We start from the raw sequence: 20,844 nt of genomic DNA, 5'->3' as shown, positions 1-20,844 counted from the left end.
AACTTTTTATTACTTGGTAAAAACAAAAAAGAAAATGATTGAAAATTTTTTTTACTCGTGTTAATCTTGTTTTGTAAAACAAGTTGGTCATTTTAATTTTAGATTACCTTCAATTTTTGCAATTTTTAGGATAATTTGATTTAAAAACTTAATAAAATGTAGAAGTTTATGAAAATTTAATTGTTGCTAATTTAAGATTAAAAAACCTATGATGCGCAAATTAATAGGAAAATGAATATTTATATATATTTCTTTTAAAATTTGAATGTTTTTTAATTTTAAAATAAGTCATCGCTTATGCAAACAGTTAAGACTAACGAGAATATACAGACTATACTTCCGGGACATAGTTGAATTGGTTATAATGGAACAGAGTTGTTGAAGTGGATACGGTCGAATTCCAACGAAGTTGAGGTAATATCCTCCTCCGTTACGGTCAACTATAACTTTTCGATTTACCTCTTCATATATGATCTCGACCGTGTGAAATCGTTAGTTACGGATTTCACCTTTTACTGAAGAGAATATGTCAACTATCGTAGTTAGATATAAGTTGGCGCTGAAATTTAATGGAAAAAATTCAAGATGGATGGCTGTGGATTGAAATAAACTCACACGTTTATCTTCGCGAGCGAAGTATCGATTCGATATTAGACAATCTTATAAGGACGACGAAGACCTTGAGGATCTGCTATCGATATCTTGCACTGTGCTTTCAGAATTTATCCTTGGAGATCAATGGAAAGCTTCTGTTGGCCGAGTCGATCGACTTTAGGATTAATCGAGTAGTAAGAATTGAAAATCTGAATTATAAAAAAAATGGTAAACGAGACCTTTGATCATTTTGAAAATAGAGAGTTGGATTTAGATTTTTGCCCAAATAAAGCGTCACAAAAATCAGTGCTACAAGTGCTACACCGTAATTTATCGTTATTGAAAGCGTGATGTACTAATAAACCGGCCATATCGCCGCTACAGCGCTACCAAACGCGATATATGTATAATTAAACGGCCATCAAACAAATATCGCCGTTTCCCCTCCCCTATCTACCCATGGCCGCCGCCGCCATGGCCTTCGCCGTCTTCCACCCTCGTCCCTCACTCCTCTGCCCTGGCCCTCTGCTTCCGTTCCAAGCCATTCGACGTATTTCCTTTCTCCGCCTTGCCTCTAGCTCCTCCACCTCCGCCACTGCGGAGTTCAACATCTCCTTCGGTGCCAGTCCCTCACCAGGCGTCAACGAGGCTGAACCAAGAACCCTAGTGCCAGACACTTCCGCTACTGGAGCCTCGAATGCTCCCATCCCCATGCTCATTCCGTGGATTGTCCGCGGCGAGGACGGCCAGCTCACTATACAGTCCTCCCCTCCTGCCCGATTCCTCCAAGACATGGCCGAAGCCAAGATGGAGAAGAAGGCAAAGAAAAATAACGACAAGAAGAATTCTCCGGGCGCGATGCGGTCTATTTCTACGAGTGCATCGCCTCCCAAGTACTCGAAGGCTGCCAGAAGATTTTACAACCAGCACATTAAACAGCAGTCGCAGCGGCTCAGTAAGGTCCTTGCTGCTTCTGGTGGTAAGTTTTTTGCTGTTTTAATAATTTGGCAAAGCATTTCGATCTTGAATCTGTTTCTTTTATGGGTCTTATCGTCATGGCTTCTTGTCGTTGCCTTTGCTAGTGGTGAATCTTGATTTTCTAAAGTTTCCAGTTAAAATTATTAACTTTTCAGTGGCATCGAGAAGGAATTGTGAAGAGATAATTTTTGAAGGGAAAGTGACTGTCAATGGGTCAGTTTGCACTTCTCCACAGGTATTCTGCTTAAGGTTGCCTAAGGCCACTTGCAAGCTGCAAGAGTTTGAATGCCTTTTATCTGCTCGTTATATATATATATAGAAACAGCAACAATTGATCATTACTATTGTGTTTTTCCTATGAGGCAAACTTCTTTAAGATGTTAAAAATTGAGCTTGTTACGTGTCTTTGTATGAGGCAAACTTCTTTAAAGATCCTTTTTTTATATATACGCTAGGTATTATTTTTTATCCTGTATTTGTGCTGCCAAAGTCATTTTTTTTAACGTTCTTTTATGCTTATGATGCTTTTGTGTAAAGGACCATGCTTGACGGAGTGGAACCTTCATAACAGGCTATACAGTACGTATTGGGTAAAAGGTCAATCTCAGATAATCAGAGTGTCGAAGCTATATTTGCTATCCACTAGAGTCCACATTCACTACATAACTACTACATAAACTTGATATTCACTAAGACCCATCGCGAGTTATTGCCAATTTTATTATTTCTTTTAAGTTTACAAGTTCCAGTTCACTAATCCTACTCAATCTTAGTGTTACGTTGCTCTCATTTTCTGAACCATTTTCAGAAGATTAGTTTTGTGTTTCGGTTCTACACGTCTACCTATAACTTTTTCATTGAATGGGTCAAGAATTCTTTTAGTTGCAGCTTATCACTGTCATATCTTCCTTTTTCATTATATCTAGATTAGTGAGTTCTCTGTCTCAACATCCTCCTCGAATGTACTGAGACTATTGACTACCATATTAAAGTGGCTTATGTTTATTCTCTTCATCCGGATTTGACTTGACAATTGAGATTGCTAGTTGCTGATACTTACTTGAATTTTCTTTTAAGCTTATTAGACTTTTTGTTGTTATCCTTGATGATTCACATGTTGCTTCTGATTTAGGCCCAAGATGTGACCCATTCATTTTTCTGAGTATCCATTGAACTTTTTCATATGTTAACTTCATATGAGCACAAAATTGGAAACAGAGACTCTAAAATATTTCATCCAACTGGACTGCAAGTTAATATCTTATTAATTTTTATTGTATGTTTAGACCAGGGTTGACATTGCCAAGGATTCAATATATGTTAATGGGAACCGCTTATCCAAGAAAGTACCTCCTAAGTTGTATTTTGCTCTCAACAAGCCAAAAGGGTTTGTATTTTTGTAGTTTAATTTTTGTAAAAGCTGCATGTTTTTTTTTAATGGCATTGTAGAGTACCTATTTCCCTTACCTTTTGCCTAATGTAGTTTGTATGTATGGGCATCTAACTAATTCTTGAAAACTGCAGTTACATTTGCTCAAGTGCAGATGATTCTAAATCAGTCATCTCCCTCTTCGATGATTTTTTGCAAAAATGGGTATGTGTATTTTGATTATTCTTTTATATGGTTTGGAGCATGATACTCAAGATTATGATTTGGATCATAAGATCTCACGATCATATTATGCAAATCAACCTAAACTATCAGGATCCTAGGTAGAATTTGAATCAGGCTAGATTCTTGTGAATTTATGATCTAATCCAATGCTTCTTAACCGTTTTTATGTTGGATCTCAATTCCAATAACCTTAACTGGATGGAATAATTTACTTTATTATAAATATTTTACAGCTTGATATTTGATGAAAGTACCCCATTTTTTCATGTCATTTCATTTGAGAAAAGCTACATATGAGATTCTAACTTCCAACTAGAAAATCTCTTTTTTAAATTTTGCAATTGTCATATATTGTATAATGATCATGCATTTCAAAAGTTACTACTTATTACATAAATATACAACATGGATTATTGTGATATTAGAATTATAAAGTATAAAATGTTTATATCTCTTTTGCTATAACTATAAATTATAATGGTGAAATATAGTTCTAAACAATATTTTAATTAAACTCTAAAGCTCAACTCACAAGCTTGCACTTTGATCTTACGTTCCAAAGATTGTAAACTTATAAACCCCTCACTATTCCTACATAGGCCTAGGATTAGTTTACTTATACAAGTTCTCATTCATAAGCCACCACAATGTGCTACCTTTTGATGTTCTCTTCCTTTTCCTGTCACCTCCATTTACTTTTCACATTTCCAATTTCGCAGATTAAGTCAAATCCAGGAATACCCAAGCCACGATTGTTCACTGTTGGACGCCTTGATGTTGCAACAACTGGCTTGATTATTGTTACTAATGATGGTACAAAAGTTGTGGCATCATAGTCAGTGTTACTCTCTTTTGTATTTATTGTTATTAATTTGAAGTTGTATAACAGATTTTTATTCTCAGGTGATTTTGCTCATAAGATTTCTCATCCATCATCTGAACTAACCAAAGAGTATGTTCAACCTACATTGTCTTTTACTTTAAGACAGTACATATCTAGAATTGATGTTTGGTAAAATGTTTTCAAAGTAAAAAAGGTGGTGGATGGTTCAGGTATGCTTGGTAAAATGTTTTCAAAGTAAAAAAGTAGATTATGGCACAATTAATTATAGTTTAGTTGACCCCACTTAGTGGGATACAAGTTTGGTTGTTGTTACATGCTACAATCACTTATAGTTTGAAAATTAATACATGAAGTCAATGTACTAGAAATGAAAATAAGATGTGTTCAATTCACTATAACTAAAAAAGTGAAAAAATGTTAAATGTGACTAGATGTAGCTCTAATAGATGATGATAAAATGAGACAACTAAGATAGGCAAGTCAAATCAATTAAAGACATGGACAAGGGACCAAAGAGAGCCCTGTGATATAATTAAAAGACATCTAAATGACCTAGGTAACCTTCTCCTAATAGTTGGGAGGTACTTCTCTGTATCCTTATTTGCATACTTGGTGGTATAACTAGAAATGCTGTTAGGTTAGTTGTCTGATGGAACTGTAGTCGTCCAAATAAGAAGTTCTTCATCATGGTTTGTAATGGTCTAAATTTGTATGCTGTCAGTGATACACCATCAGAAACAATCTCACCCATAGAAAGAAAAAATGTATTGTTTTTTGAATGAAGAATGCAATTGCATGTGATCCTAATGCCTTTACATTCCAATCAGTAAAAACCAAGTCTCCTAAGACAATGTCTAACTTATCCTGATAAAATATATATATTTTTAAAACTTAGAGACAATCTGTGAAAATTTATATACTGCATTAGTCAACCATTTTTAGCTCCCTATATTTTAATCTTGGTTATTATTGCAGATATATAGCAACAATAGAAGGTAAGGTCAATAGACGGCACCTTGTAGCTCTAAGTGAGGGTGCCCAAGTTGAAGGTGTACACTGTGTGCCTGATTCTGTAGAACTATTGTCAGCCCAGCCTGATGCTTCAAGGTCTCGAATTCGATTAGTGGTAAATGTGCCTTAAATCTGTAGACAAAATGATTCTAAAGCAATCTTGCACTAATGCTGCATGTTGGTGTAGTGAATTTCTTTCATAATAAACATATATTTATCAATTTGCTATTGTATTTTCTGCCTTTAGGTTTCAATAGTTTAGAAAATAATAATGCAATGGTCGATAGGAATAGCTGTATGATTTCCAATGAATTTATATGGAATGAAATTAAGTATTCTTATGCTTGGTTACAAACTCCCATTGAATTGAGATTCCGTGATCCTAAGGAATAACTACTTATTTTACTCCAAGATTAGCTTTTCCTCTATGTTATTTTTCAACGAATGTTTATTATTACTCTATTCAAGTGTTGAATGGCTAGGCACTCAAGGGCTGGGTAGATGGGTGGGACTTGGACAGGCTGGTAGATTTCTGGTATAATTGTTAAAACTATTACTTGTCTATTACTTGCATTCTATATATCAACCATACAAATTCAAATGAAACATTTTATTTCATTCCATGAACCACACAGAAGTATAATTAGTCATATTCAATTTCTTGTCTATTCTAACTTGCTAGTCCATTTCCTCTCTAGGAATTTCTAGTCCTTCTCTTCCGTTCCTTCTGAATTCTTTAGCTTACAGAAATCTTATTTAAATTCAAGGATATTAATTGTCCTTATGTTTAATTTTGTTATCAATACTCTGATCTATATATGTTAATTAAGATCCTTCTTTTGAGATATCTGCTAGGTACATGAAGGGAGAAATCATGAAGTGCGAGAACTCGTAAGAAATGCAGGGTTACAGGTCTGTTTGTAACTTAGACTCTCTTGCACACTGGAAGCCTAATTATAGAGAATGTTCAAGATACTCTGTTGGCTAATCCACTATTTTTCTTATCTCGGTAGCTTTATTCGCTAAAACGTGTGCGAATAGGTGGATTCAGGCTTCCATCAGATCTCGGGTAATTTCACACTTCTTACTACCTTTGGTTTCTAGTTTTTCCTCACTATTTATACTGTCAAATACACATTTCTTATATCCCCTACCCAGTTATGAGCTATAAATCTCTTCTTTGATGTTTTGATTAGGCTTGGGAAGCATGTTGAACTTAAACAATCTGACTTCAAGTTGTTTGAAGTGAAGAAGTGAACACTCCAAAAGAATGCCAGAATAGCATCAGATTTGAATACATGATGCCTCGGTTTGCCTCAACTAAACTTTTAGCTATTTGGCATGCGATCTTCAGCTCCTTATTTGATCAAGTCTAGTATGATAATGGAATGAGTTGCTACTAAGACACAAAACCGTGGATCAATGTCCTGAGAGAAGATGAACACTTGGTTTCGATGCTGCTTTATCGCTCATTCATCGTGTAGTGATGAAGTGCTTGATAATGAAATTCTGAGTGATTTTTTTTTCTCGTAAAGCTGATGTATATGTTGAACAGAAATGCCTATGATATTGTTGTTTCTTCAGATTAAATATAGCATTGTAACTGAATAATTCTATAATCCAAATTATTTCACTTTAAAGTAAAATGACTGACATTTTTATAATTATATTTTGCTATTTTTTGTTTTTGTTCTTTGTGACAAATGATTTTATTCATTTATTATGTGAGAGATTGAGACATTAGTTGTATTTACAACTATTGTAAATTAATGTTTATTATTTTTATTATTGTTTGCATTTCCGTAATTATATCATCTGATTTACTCAATATGTTAACAAGGAGATGGTATTGCTTACTTACAAGTTAATACTGTAATGTGCAGTGGATAAGAATATGATTTATACTTATATTTATTATATAAAATTTAAAAATTGACGCTATCATCGTATCAGTGTGGCGTAGTAGAAGTGTAATGGGCTTAGAAGTGTGGTGGGCTCATAACCCACAGGTCTTAGGATCGAAATTACTTTCACGAGGTAATCTATCAACGATATTCTGCTCAACTTTCTCATACTGATTAAAATCTCATTGTTTGCTGAAGGCTTCTGTTTTTTATGCTCATCAATTGTTGGAGTGGCAAAATCTTTCTCGATTCAAGATTGGATTTTCACCGACTTTTTTCGCTTGAATTGCGAAGAAATCAAAATGGCACAGCGGAAGTGTGGTGAGCCCATAATTCAAAAGTCTCAAGATTAAAACTTGACTTTGATACTAATTATTTAATTTTTTAAACTAAATTTACTCTTTTTTATTCATTTGTCTTGATTCGTCGGCCAAACCATGATCTAATTTCTCGTTGAAATCCAACGGTTTCACGAGGTAATCCATCAACGATGTTCTGCTCACCCATCTCATACCCATAACTAATTATTTAATTTTTTAAACTAAATTTACTCTTTTTTATTCATTTGTCTTGATTCGTCAGCCAAACCATGATCTAATTTCTCGTTGAAATCCAACGCTTTCATGAGGTAATCCATCAACGATGTTCTGCTCACCCATCTCATACCGATCGAAATTTCATTGCCTCCTGAAGGCTTTTGCTTTTTATGCTGATCAATAGTTGGAGTGGCATGGTCTTTCCCGATCCAAATTTGGATTTCATCAACTTTTTTCTCTTGGATTGTGAAGAAATCAGAGTGACACAACAGAAGCGTGGTGGGCTCATAACCCACAGGTCCTAGGATTGAAACCCGGCTCTAATACTAAATATTTTAGTTTTTTTAAAACTAAATTCTGCTCTTTTTGATTCATTTGCTTTGGTTCGCCGGCCGAACCTTCATCTAATTTCCCATCGAAATCCAACGCCTTCACAAGGTAATCTATCAACGATGTTTTGCTCACCATTCTCATACCGATCAAAATCTCATTGTCTGGTGAAGGCTTTTGTTTTTTATGCTCATCGATTGTTAAAGTGGCATGGTCTTTCTCAAACCAAGGTTTGATTTTAATCAACTTTTTTCTCTTGGATTATGAAGAAATCAAAGTGGCGTGATGGAAGTGTGGTGGGCCCATACCCATAGGTGGATCAAAACCTGCCTCTGATATTAAGTATTTTAGTGTTTTTAACTAAATTTTGCTCTTTTTGATTCATTTGTCTTGATTCGTCGATCGAACCTTGATATAATTTCTCATCGAAATCCAACGGAAGACGAGGTAACAACGATGTTCTACTCACCCTTCTCGTACCGATCGAAATCGCATTATTTGCTGAAGGCTTTTGTTTTTGATACTCATCAATCATTAGAGTGACATAGTCTTTCTCGACCCAAGGTTGGATTTTCACCGACTTTTTTCTCTTGGATTGTAAGGAAATTAGAGTGGCGCAATGAAAGCGTGGTTGACCTATAACCCATAGTTTCCAGGATCGAAATCTAGCTCTGATACTAAGTGTTTTAGTTTTTTAAACTAAATTTACTCTTTTTGATTCATTTGCCTTGATTTGTTGTCCAAACCTTGATCTAATTTCTCGTCGAAATCCAATGCCTTCATGAGGTAATCCGTCAATGATGTTCTACTCACTCTTCTCATACTCATTGTCTACTGAAGACTTCTATTTTTGATGCTCATCAACCGTTGGAGTGGCATGGTCTTTTTCAACCCAAGGTTAGATTTTTCATAGGACCTTTTTCTCTTAAATTATGAAAAAAGTAGAGTGGCACGGCAGAAGCATGGTGGGCCCATAACCCATAGGTTTTAGGATCAAAACTTGGGTCTGATATTAAGTATTTTAGTTTTTTTTAACTAAATTTTGCTCTATTTGATTTATTTGCCTTGATTCGTCAGCCGAACGTTGATCTAATTTTCCGTCGAAATCCAACGCCTTCATGAGGTAATCCATCAACGAGGCCTCTATTTTTTATGCTCATCGTTAGAGTGGCATGGGCTTTCTCGACCCAAGGTTAGATTTTCATTGACTTTTTTCTCTTAAATTCCCAAGAAATCAGAGTGGCGCAGCGGAAGCGTGGTGGGCCCATAACCCACAGGTCCCAGGATCGAAACCTGGCTCTGATAATAATTATTTTAGTTTTTTAAACTAAATTTTTCTCTTTTTGATTCATTTGCCTTGATTCGTCAGCCAAACCTTAATCTAATTTCCCGTTGAAATCCAACGCCTTCACGAGGTAATCCATCAACAATGTTTTGCTCACCCTTCTCGTACCGATCAAAATCTCATTATCTGCTGAAGGCTTTTGTTTTTTAACCCACAAGTCCCAGGATCTAAAACTAGCTCGGATACTAAGTATTTTATATTTTTAAACTAAATTTTGCTCTTTTTGATTCCTTTGCCTTGATTCGTCGGTCGAACCCTAATCTAATTTTTTTTGTCGAAATCCAATGCCTTAAGCTTCACGAGGTAATCCATCAACAATGTTTTGCTCACCCTTCTCGTACCGATCACAATCTCATTGCTTGCTGAAGACTGCTATTTTTTTATGCTCATCGATCGTTGGAGTGGCATGGCCTTTCTCAAATCAAGGTTGGAATTTCACCGACTTTTTCCTCTTGAATTGTGAAGAAATCAGAGTAGCACAGCGGAAGTGTGGTGGGCCCATAACCCATAGGTCCCAGGATCAAAATCTAGTACAGATACTAAGTATTTTAGTTTTTAAACTAAATTTTGCTCTTTTTGATTCATTTGCCTTGATTTGTTACCAAATCTTGATCTAATTTTCAATCGAAATATAACACCTTCACAAGGTAATCCATCAACAATGTTCTGCAAATCCTTTTCGCACCGATCAAAATCCCATTGTCTATTGAAGACTTCTGTTTTTTATGCTTATCAATCATTGGAGTACCCAAGGTTGGATTTTCACCGACTTTTTATTCTTGGATTGGGAAGAAATCAGAGTGCTGCAGTAGAAGCGTGGTCGACTTTTAAACTAAATTTTGCTCTTTTGATTCATTTGCCTTGATTCACCGGCCGAACCTTGATCTAATTTCATGTCAAAACCCAACGCCTTCACGAAGTAATCCATCAACGATGTTCAGCTCACCCTTCTCGTACAAATCGAAATCTCATTGTCTGTTAAAGACTTCTATTTTTTATGTTCATCAATTGTTGGGTGAGATGGCCTTTCTCGACCCAAGGTTAAATTTTCATTGACTTTTTTCTCCTAAATTATGAAGAAATCAGAGTGGCGCAGCGGAAGCGTGGTGGGCCCATAACCCACAGGTCCCAAGATCGAAACTTGGCTCTGATATTATGTATTTTATTTTTTTTTAACTAACTTTTGCTCTTTTTGATTCACTTGTCTTGATTCGTCACCCGAACCTTGATCAAATTTTCCGTCGAAATCCAACGCCTTGACGACTTAATCTATTAACGATCTTCTGCTCACCCTTCTTATACCGATCAAAATCCATTGAAGTGGCATGGACTTTCTCGACCTAAGGTTGGATTTTCACCGACATTTTTCTTGTATTGTGAAGAACTCAGAGTGGCACAGCAAAGCGTGGTGGGCCCATAATCCACAGGTCCCAGAATCGAAACGTGACTTTGATGCTAAGTGTTTTAGTTTTTTTTAACTAAATTTTACTCTTTTTGATTCATTTGCCTTGATTCATCAGTCAAACCTCAATCGAATTTCCCATCGATTCTTGGAGTGGCATGGTCTTTCTCGACCTAAGGTTGGATTTTAATTGACTTTTTTTTCTTAGTTTGCAAAGAAATTACAATGGCATGGCAGAAGTATGTTGGGCTCATAACCCATAGGTTTTTAGGATCGAATCTTGGTTCTGATCTTAAATATATATATATTTTAATTACATTTTGCTCTTTTTGATTCATTTGCCTTGATTCATCGGCCGAACCTTGATCTAATTTTCCGTCGAAATCTACCGCTTTCTCGAGGTAATCCATCAACGATGTTCTGTTCACCCTTCTCATACCGATCGAAATTCCATTGTCTGCTGAAGGCTTATGTTTTTTATGTTGATTGATCTTTGGAGTGACATTGTCTTTCTCGACCCAAGGTTTGATTTCCACTGATTTTTTCTCTTCAATTGCAAAGAAATCAGAGAGGTGCAGCAGAAGCATAGTGGTCCAAAACCCTCAAGTCTCAGGATCAAAATCTGGCTCTAATATAAATATTTTTGTTTTTTAAATTAAATTTTATTCTTTTTGATGCATTTACCTTGATTCATCTGCCGAATCTTGATCTAATTTCCCGTTGAAATCCAACGCCTTCACATGGTAATCCATCAACGATGTTCTACTCACCCTTCTCGTACCGATCGAAATCCCTACTAAAGGCTTTGTTTTTTATGTTTATCGATCATTGGAGTGGCTTGATATTTCTTGACCTAAAGTTGGATTTTCACCGACTTGTTTCTCTTGGATTATAAAGAAATCAGAGTGGCGCAGCGGAAGTGTGGTAGACCCATAATCGATTGGTCCTAGGATCAAAACTTATCTTTGATATTATTTTAGTTTTTTAAACTTGCTCTTTTTTATTCAAATTCGTCTGTCGAATCTTGATCTAATTTCTCATCGAAATTCAACACCTTCACAAGGTAATCCATCAACGATGTTTTGCTCACCCTTCTCTACCGATAGAAATCCCATTGTCTGCTAAAGACTTTTGTATGATGCCGTCACACAAGGTTGGATTTTCATTAATTTTTTTTCTTGGATTGTGAAGAAATTATAGTGGTGCAGTGGAAGCATGATGGGCTCATAACCCATAGGTCCCAGGATCTAAAACTGGCTCTAATACTAAGCATTTTAGTTTTTTAAACTAAATTTTGCTCTTTTTGATTCATTTGCCTTGATTCGTCGACAGAACCTTAATCTAATTTACCTTCGAAATCCAATGCCTTCACAAGGTAATCCATCAACGATATTTTACTCACCCTTCTCATACCGATTGAAATCCCATTGTTTGCTAAAGGCTTCTATTTTTTATGCTCATTAATTGTTGGAGTGCATGGTCTTTCTCGACCCAAGGTTGGATTTTCACCGACTTTTACCCTTGGATTGCTAAGAAATCAAAGTGACGCAGCTTAAACATGGTGAGCCTATAACCCACGGGTCCTAGCATCGAAACCTGGTTTGATACTAAGTTTTTGTTTTTTCTTAACTAAATTTTGCTCTTTTTGATTCATTTGCTTTGATTCGTCAGCCAAACCTTGATCTAATTGCTCGTCAAAATCCAATGCCTTCATGAAGTAATACATCAATGATGTTCTGCTCATCCTTCTCGTACCGATCGAAATTTCATTGTCTGATGAAGGCTTCTGTTTTTTATGCTCATGATCGTTGGAGTGGCATGGTCTTTCTCGACCCAAGGTTGGATTTTCACCGACTTTTTTCTCTTGGATTGCGAAGAAATCAAAGTGGCATAGTGGAAGCATGGTGGGCTCATAACCCGTAGGTTCTGGGATAGAAATTTAGCTCTGATACTAAGTATTTTAATTTTTTAAACTAAATTTTGCTCTTTTTGATGCATTTGCCTTGATTCGTCAGTCAAATCTTAATCTAATTTTCCGTCGAAATCTAATGCCTTCACGAGGTAATCTATCGACAATGTTCTGCTCACCCTTTTCGTACTGATCGAAATCCCATTTTTTGTTGAAGACTTCTATTTTTGATGCTCATTGATCGTTGGAATGACATGGTCTTTCTCGATCAAAATTTGGATTTTCATCAACTTTTTTCTTTTGGATTGCGAAGAAATCAAAGTGGTGCAGTGGAAGTCCAGTGGACACATAACCCACAGGTCCCAAGATTAGAATATGATACTAAGTATTTTAGTTTTTTAAACTAAATTTCGTATTTTTTGATTCATTTGTTTTGATTCGTGGGCCAAACCTTGATCTAATTTTCTGTTGAAACCCAACGCCTTCACGAAATAAGTCATTAACGATGTTCTGCTCATCCTTCTTGTATCGATCGAAATCATATTATCTGCTGAAAGCTTCTATTTTTTGTGCTTATCGATCATGGGAGTGACATGGTCTTTCTGGATCCAAGATTGAATTTTCACCGACTTTTTTCTTTTGAATTGAAAAAATCAAAGTGGCACAACGGAAGCATGATGAGCTCATAACCCACATGTTTGAAAATCGAAACCTAATATTAAGTATTTTAGTTTTTTAAACTAAATTCGTTCGTTTAATGAATCTAGATGAAAGCAGCTGCTGTCCTTTGGACATTGCTCTCCACATTAATTTTTACTCGTTTTCGTTTTGATCGGGAATATTTAAATTTGTCAAAATATGTGAATATTATTCAAATGTATCATTGGGCCTTAATCAAGTAGCCCGACCCAGCAATTAAAGGATAAGAGGAGGATGCTTCTTCTTGCTCTCTTGCCGCTGGTTTCTTCGACGTCGGAGGGAGGCCGCAATGGCAGCTCTGGCATTGCCTAGCTTCAAGTTCTCATTTTGTTCGAGCATCCCTTCGTTTTCCCAAGAAAATTTCACATTTGTAGTCTCCTTTTTCTCCTCTTACCTGGCTTCTCCTCCATTGCGCTCTTCGCCTGTGGATAGACCCTCTGCTATTTCCTTAAGAAGGCACAGATCCCTGCCTCGAGCATCATCTGAAGGTGATTTAACTTCTCAAGATCACTTTTTTTTTCATGTTATTTTTAACTATTTCCCCTCTTCCAATGGATTCCTGTTATGCTAATTGATGAAATATGGTTGTGGGGAGAGAGATAATTTGGTAGCTTTTAGTTCAAGCATCGTCAATGGATACTTGGAAAGAAAAAGAATGAAGAAAGTTTTTTCTCATCTAAAGGATGTATATTTACTCTTAGTACAATTCAACTTTCTGTTGCATTTTTCTAATCCAAGTTTTAGTTCGTTAATACTTAACCTCTCCATTACCTTATCGAGTTTTCTTGTTATTACTTCTGGGTCACCTCGGCTTGAGCATATGAGTGATTCCATCACCTCGGCTTCATATAATTTGCCATTGCCTGTTGGATTTTGTGCTCACCATGAACTGGTTGAATCTAGAGTAATATATAGCCAACATGGGTGCATTTTTTTCGTAGCTACGCATACTCATCACTCTGTTCTCTTCTCCCTTATAACCCAAATGATGCTGAAAGTGCTTTTTGTATGGCAGTAGAAAGTGCTTTTTGTAAGTCAGGGTCAGTCATGTAGAATGAAGGCAAACGGTCAATTTAAAGAGTAATATAGCTAGCTACTTACCATATGTGGAAGGTGATGTACAACTAAGAAACCATATTTCTAGGACAAGATGAGTTGGACCATAAACCACATTCAAACAACAATTCAACTGAGAACCTAAGATTCCTTGAAGACTACTAAACTTTCCATGGCATCATGGAGGTGCCATGCTTGTTGTGGTTTATTTAAAGAAAACTATGAAGGATTTATAGAATAATATCTCTGAGGTGGTAAACTGTATTCTCTGTTAAAGAAATATTTCTTGCCCTATCATTTTCCATTTCACTGAGCAGCTAATGGAATTTCATGATTTAATTAGTTTGTATGCATGTGTACAGTAACAATATTTTTTAGCCTTGCAGGTATTCCCGCTGAATTGGCTGAAGATTCTAAATTTGTTCCCTTAAATGCTGATGACCCCATCTATGGCCCCCCGGTGAGTTCCAGCAGATGCACTCATCAATAAATACATCGAGCTTTACAGTCACCATTGTTTATCACTTACCCTGTCCTGCTAGATTCTATTATGTGAAATATAATTAATAAACTTTTTTTTTGTGAAAATTCCTGTGAGATCATCATCTTCCTTGTGAACATGTACAAATACAAAAAAATTATTGATTGGACACAGCCAATTACTGAACATATACAAGGCAATGGTGGTTTTTGATGACCTTTTCTTTTAATTCAATTATCAGCATTTTTTTTTGAAAAGGGAATAATCAACATGTTGAGATAAAGATAGTTCTGGAATCTGATATATTGCTCTCAAACTTTGCATTTTGATAGCTGATCCTTATTAATTAGATTCTGAAGCATGAACAAGTAGTCTTTGTTATCACCTGAAATTTTTTTTTGGAGTTATTTATCCATATAGTGTCTATTACCTTTATTACTGACAACACTCACCCCATTGTTTTTTTTAATGTTTATATGTTTTGGATAATCAAATGAAGCATCTGACAACTGACTTATTGTTGGATTTAATCTCTTAAGGTGGACTTAATTGTAATTTGTATATACGGATATGAACCGAACCCATTTAAGTGATCTAACTAAGGTTTATCGGGTTTCGGATTATCGGATGTGGATTAAATATGTAGAACCCGTTAGTCCGTTCCATTATTATCTATGGACTGATAACGGATCGGATTTCTATATATAAGGTTTGACCCTTAAGGGTTTAGGGTTAACTGATATCTCGCCTTCGTTTTCCATTGACGAAGATTTTACGACGCCGTCATCCTAATTCTCTTGGAAGACCACCCTCTTGCTTCCGCTTCATCTTCTTCCACAGGGATTGAGCAATCGATGTTGCAGAACAAGGACAATGGCTCTCCAATCAGGTTCTTTGTCGTTATTTACATATTTTTATATGTTAAATCATGTTTCGTTGAAATTAGATCCTTGTTTTATTTGTATTTCCAATTATTCAAGTTCTTATTCGGTTTATAGAATTTATACAGTTTAGGATTTACAAGTTATTTCAATTGGTATCAGAGCCAAGGTTCTATTTCATCGTATTTCATGATTTAAAATTGGATGAATCATTCACTTATGTTTTTGTTTTCTTATCTTCTAAATTCGCGATGAATTCATTAAGGTTTTATTAGACGATGAACTAAATTCAAAGAATCAATAATTTTCTCTTTGAGCTCGTCTCCGAACCCTAATCGACGAACCAAACCCAAATCGCATGAGGAGCTTGCGGTCGGTGCTCTCCTCTCACACGATCGACAGTCGAACCCTAATCGCGTGAGGAGCGATGGCGTTGCGCTCTCCTCCCACGGGATCGGCAGGCGACAACGTTGTGCTCTCCTCCCACGGGATCGGTAGGCGACGATGTTGCGCTCTCCTCCCACGCAATCGGCAGGCGACGGCGCTACGCTCTCCTCTTACACGAACGACAGGCGATGGTGTTGGATCCTTCTCCCACGCGATCGGCGACCTTTGCTGCCACAAGGAAGAAAATCGGAGAAGCGTGCCTATATTCCCGATCGGAAACCCTAGCGCCACCTTTGGCTTCGGTTTCTGCGTGAAGAAGAGGGAAGGGACACGTGCGATCGGGGAAGACGCTGGCTTAGGTTTTCGCGTAAAGAAGAGGGAAGGGGCGGCGCGTGATCGGGGAAGACAGTCGTGTTTTTTTATTAAAAAAAAAACACGATTTTAGGGAGGATTTAATCGCGATTTCCCTTTCCCTATTCTCCCACGGACAAAACCCAAAAGGAGGCTGCCGGGTTGGGTTAGGTTTTAGCTTATCTACTTGGTTAAAGTTCCTAGGGTCTTCTTGGGTCTATCTACGCACGTGTTACTAAATCGAATTATTGTGTCGGCCCAAAGGAAGACACATTAGGTAGGTTTAATGCATTTTATGTCAATAAACGTATATCTATGCTAAAAGTAATTGGCTCAAAGAAAAATTATTTTTATTGCCAGATATATGTTCAAGGTAATTTACAACTATATAACAAATTTATTTTATTCAGATCATGCACAAAATATGTCAGCCCAAAGGAAGATATTATGTGGCTGATTAAGGTTGATGTAAGTTATAAACCAATATATAACTCATATAAAGCATCGAATTATGCGCATAATGGGTCGGTTCAAAGGAAGGCTCATTATGTGACCAACTAAAGTTTGAGTTATATTAGAGAGTACTGCTAACAAATTATATTTTATCTCCAAAGAGTAAAATGCAATGTTGTACTTGATATCTCATAAAGAGCTCATTTATATGCTTTATTTACATATTTTATTATCTATATTTATATATGTTCTTGGCATTGATTAAATCGTGAGCTTATCTTATTTTCTCTCTTTTATTATTTCAGTGCAATCAATAACTGTTAGTCTTAATAACATCCTCACTTTAACTGGTTCTAATTTTGCTGAATGGAAAGAGTACATTATTGTAGTCTTGGGTTGTATGGACTTGAATTATGCATTGAGATATGATCGCCCTGCACCTCTAACTAGTGCTAGCACCATAGAGCAGAGGGTTGAATTTGAAAAGTGGGAGTGATCAAACCACATGTGTCTAAGTATCATGAAGCTTTCCATACCGGCACCAATTAAAGACTTTATTATTGAAGAAGAAGATGCTAGAAGTTTCCTTAGCCAATTACTAGACCGTTTTATTGCAAAAAAAGGTCGAGACTATCACACTTCTTTCCAAGTTGGTAACTATGCGATATAACGGCAAAGGAAATATTATGGAGTATATTATGAAGATGTCTAATATCGCCACAAGTTTGAAAGCACTCAATCTCAAAATGTCTGAATCTATGTTAGTACATTTCATCTTGATGTTTCTGCCCGCACAATTCACTACTTTTAAGATTTCATATAATACTTAAAAGGATAAGTGGACATTAAATGAGTTTATAGCTCAGTATGTGCAAAAAGAGAAGAGACTGAGTGCGAGATACCTGAAAGTGCTCACTTAGCATCTGATTCCCGAGGTTCGAGCAAGAAACGGAAAAGGATCAATAACAAAGGAAAGGAAAAGCAAACTGTAGATTTTAGAAGTGTTGGCCATAAAGAGCACAAGAAACAAGATAAGGAGTCCACTTGTTACTTCTGCAAAAAGAAAGGTCATATGAAGAAAGATTGCATTAAATACGCTAATTGGCGTTTAAAGAAAAATAAACTTTTCAACTTTGTTAGTTCAGAAGTTAATTTGGCTATTGTATCCTCTGACACTTGGTGGATAGATATCGGTGCTACTACTCATATAAGTGTCACTATGCAGGGTTGTCTTAGGAGCTATCTTCCGCTTGATGGTGAAAGATACATCTATACGGAAAATAAAAGAAAGGTTAAAGTCGAGTCGATTGGTGTTTTTAAACTTTGTTTAGGAACTAATACTTTCTTGGATTTAAAAATACATTTATTGTATCATCTTTTCGACGGAATTTAATTTCAATTTCTTATTTGGACAAATCAGGTTATTGTTGGACAAATCAGGTTATTCTCGTTCATTTGAAAATGGAATTTTCAGTATTTGTTATAATTCAGCATTGGTTGATAATGGTTCCTTAGTTGTAAGCTTTATAAATTAAACATCATAACTCCTATGATTGACAACGTAATTATGCATAGTATAGGTATAAAGCGCAAATTGATTAATGAGAATTCATCAATGTTGTGGCATAAACGTTTAGGACATATATCTGACAACGCCTAGAAAGGTTAATGTCACATAGAATTCTCGATTTTCTTAACATGTCAGACTTTGATGTCTGTATTGAGTGTGTTAAATGGAAGACAACTAACAAAATAAATAAAAGGGTAAGTCGTTGTGGTGATGTTTTGGAGCTAATACATACATATATTTGTGGACTATTCCCTAAGGCATCTTGGAATGAACACACATATTTTATTAGCTTTATAAACGATTATTCTCGATTCAGCTATCTATACCTCATTCATGAGAGTCGTAATCTTTAGATATGTTCAAAATTTTCAAAGCCGAAGTTGAAAATCAACTAGGTAAGAAAATTAAAGTCGTTTAATTCGATCGTGGAAATGAATATTACGGTTGATATGATAGATCAGGTGAATAATATCCAGGACTTTTTGTGAATTACCATGTAGAGTGTGAGATTGTGTCTCAGTTTACCATGTCTGATACTCTTAGTCAGAATGGTGTAGCTGAGCGACGCAATCGCACCCTAAAAGATATGGTAAGAAGTATGATGACTTTCACTTATTTATCTGAATCTTTGTGGAGTGAGGCACTCAAGATTGTAGTTTACCTACTTAACAGAGTGCCAAGTAAGGCAGTAACTAAAACCCCATTCAAGATGTTGACGGATAGAAAGTCTAGTGTTAGTGTAACGACCGCATTTGCTAAAATCTACTATAAATTTAAAATTTCTTTCTATGTAATAATTGAGTAAACACATGCTCCCAAATGGGTAATATAATGCATAGAACTACCATAGTTGTTAACATTCGAACGTGCGGAAAATAAACAATTTATAAAAACTAGTCTTTAACATTCTTAATGATGCAAGTTCCCGAGGCTCTTTATTCTAAGTTCCACCACAGCACACACTTCACATCGTCCCTGCCGCCTCCGCTACTCTTGTTTTCCTTTGCCCTTATCTGCAGTATAAGGAAAATAAAACTATAAGCATAAAGCTTAGTAAGTACCATCCTACTCACAAAACGATGCATAATTTAAAATCATGGTTTTGAAAAATATGAAAGGAATTATCTTCATGCATGCTTATCATTTATTGCTACTGAAACATATAAGCTAGATAAATATCATGGCATACGCATCATAACAAGCATATGAACTAAAATCATAACTGAACTAAACATGATCTTAAAACTACTTTCACTTCAAGTTAGTAATGCCCTTTTGAAAACTTATACATATAGTAAGTGAAAATAGTAATCATCCTTCTGTGGGCCCGGCATTGTGCTACTTATGCGCGCATCCCTAAATAGATCCGAGGTAGCAAATCCCGAACCCATTAGGGTACTACTAGGCGATCTCGGGCCTAGGGGCGATCTCGGAGCCCACCCATGGACGAACTCGGGTCCAAGCACATGCCATAAACAAAAGTAAAATACTTTCTTACTAGTTCTTTTTCTTTAACCTTGCCGATACTAGGCGATCTCGGGCCTAGGGGCGATCTCGGAGCCCACCCATGGACGAACTCGAGTCCATAATTACTGAGGCAAGGTAAATTATTTTCAACAACATTCTGTAAGAGAAACTAATCTCCGCATACATACACAAACGGAACTACTTATACTGCAGGTGAGAGGTACTTACCTTTTGTGCTAATTTCCTTACTTCCGTTAGAGAAGAAGATCTTCTCGGCGATCTTCCTATATCTACGCGTTCTTATCGCGGAGAGGAGCGTCGTTGTAGAAGAAGTTCTCCGGAAACCTTCCTTGTGATCCTAGGGGACGGACTCCTCGTTCTTCGAGTTTGAGGCACCGAGAGGGAGGAGAAAAGAGGGTGACGGCGTTCTGGACGAGAGGTGAGGGAAGGGTTTTCGAAGATAATCAAAACCCTCTCCTAAGCCTCCTATTTATATTAAGTGATTCCTAGACCTAACTCGCCGATAAATAAAATTCGGTTCCTTCTTTTTCGGAACAGATCTGTTGGCCTTTTGGTTATTGGAGATATTTTAAGAGTTGTAGATTCCTTTAGGTTGCGGGTTCAAATCTCGCCTTGGACACTTTCTTCCTATTTATTTTTTTTTTCCGCTAATCCAAAAATTCCAGAAAAATAGTCTAAAATTCTAGAAAAATCATAGAATATTTCTAAACTAATTTTCAAGAATTTTGGGAAATCCCACCTCGAACTTAAGTAATTCCAAGACCTAATCTCGCCTGTAAATAAAATTCAGTTCCTTTTTATTTGGAACAAACTTGTTGGGCTCCATTGGTTATTGGAGATATTTTAGGAGCTATAACTTCCTATAGGTTACGGGTTCAAATCTCTTTCTAACATTTTCTTCCTATTTATTTTTGCTATTTTCGCTAATCCAAAAATTCTAGAAAAATATTCTAAAATTCTAGAAAAATCATAATAATATTTCTAAAATTATTTTTAAGAATTTTCGGACG

General features: G+C 36.2%; 2 protein-coding genes and 1 non-coding gene across 5 annotated transcripts in view; all 3 read left to right on the top strand.

The window, feature by feature from the left end:
• The first annotated feature begins 1,053 nt into the window (after nucleotides 1–1,053).
• On the top strand, nucleotides 1,054–6,632 carry LOC141840813 (putative ribosomal large subunit pseudouridine synthase SVR1, chloroplastic). Of its 2 annotated transcripts, XM_074728882.1 has the most exons (10): nucleotides 1,054–1,573; nucleotides 1,728–1,807; nucleotides 2,859–2,959; nucleotides 3,097–3,166; nucleotides 3,907–4,000; nucleotides 4,091–4,139; nucleotides 5,007–5,157; nucleotides 5,898–5,954; nucleotides 6,056–6,111; nucleotides 6,239–6,632. In XM_074728882.1, the coding sequence occupies exons 1-10, from the start codon at nucleotides 1,054–1,056 to the stop codon at nucleotides 6,297–6,299; spliced, it is 1,239 nt and encodes a 412-aa protein (XP_074584983.1). In that variant the 3' UTR covers nucleotides 6,300–6,632. The 2 variants fall into 2 exon arrangements, with proteins under 2 accessions (XP_074584983.1, XP_074584984.1); XM_074728883.1 differs by lacking the exon at nucleotides 6,239–6,632 and having other exon boundaries at nucleotides 1,188–1,573; nucleotides 6,056–6,115.
• Nucleotides 6,633–9,045: 2,413 nt separating this feature from the next.
• TRNAM-CAU (transfer RNA methionine (anticodon CAU)) lies at nucleotides 9,046–9,117 on the top strand. Its single transcript has one exon. It is a non-coding gene; the product is annotated as a tRNA-Met (tRNA).
• A 4,321-nt stretch (nucleotides 9,118–13,438) lies between these two features.
• Nucleotides 13,439–20,844, top strand: part of LOC141839583 (uncharacterized) — a 10,733-nt gene continuing 3,327 nt past the window's right edge. For both annotated transcript variants that reach the window (XM_074727364.1, XM_074727365.1), the window contains exons 1-2: nucleotides 13,439–13,655; nucleotides 14,610–14,683. In XM_074727364.1, coding sequence (XP_074583465.1) covers nucleotides 13,457–13,655; nucleotides 14,610–14,683 — 273 coding nt within the window. In that variant the 5' untranslated portion in view covers nucleotides 13,439–13,456. The remainder of the gene's footprint in view (nucleotides 13,656–14,609; nucleotides 14,684–20,844) is intronic.

The sequence above is a fragment of the Curcuma longa genome, chromosome 11 (genome assembly GCF_044706935.1).
Source record: "Curcuma longa cultivar G26 ecotype Majalengka, Jawa Barat chromosome 11, ITB_CL_G26_1.1, whole genome shotgun sequence".
Lineage (NCBI taxonomy): Eukaryota > Viridiplantae > Streptophyta > Magnoliopsida > Zingiberales > Zingiberaceae > Curcuma > Curcuma longa.
The sequence above is the reverse complement of the archived record's forward strand: the minus strand, read 5'-3'. Positions and strand labels throughout refer to the sequence as shown.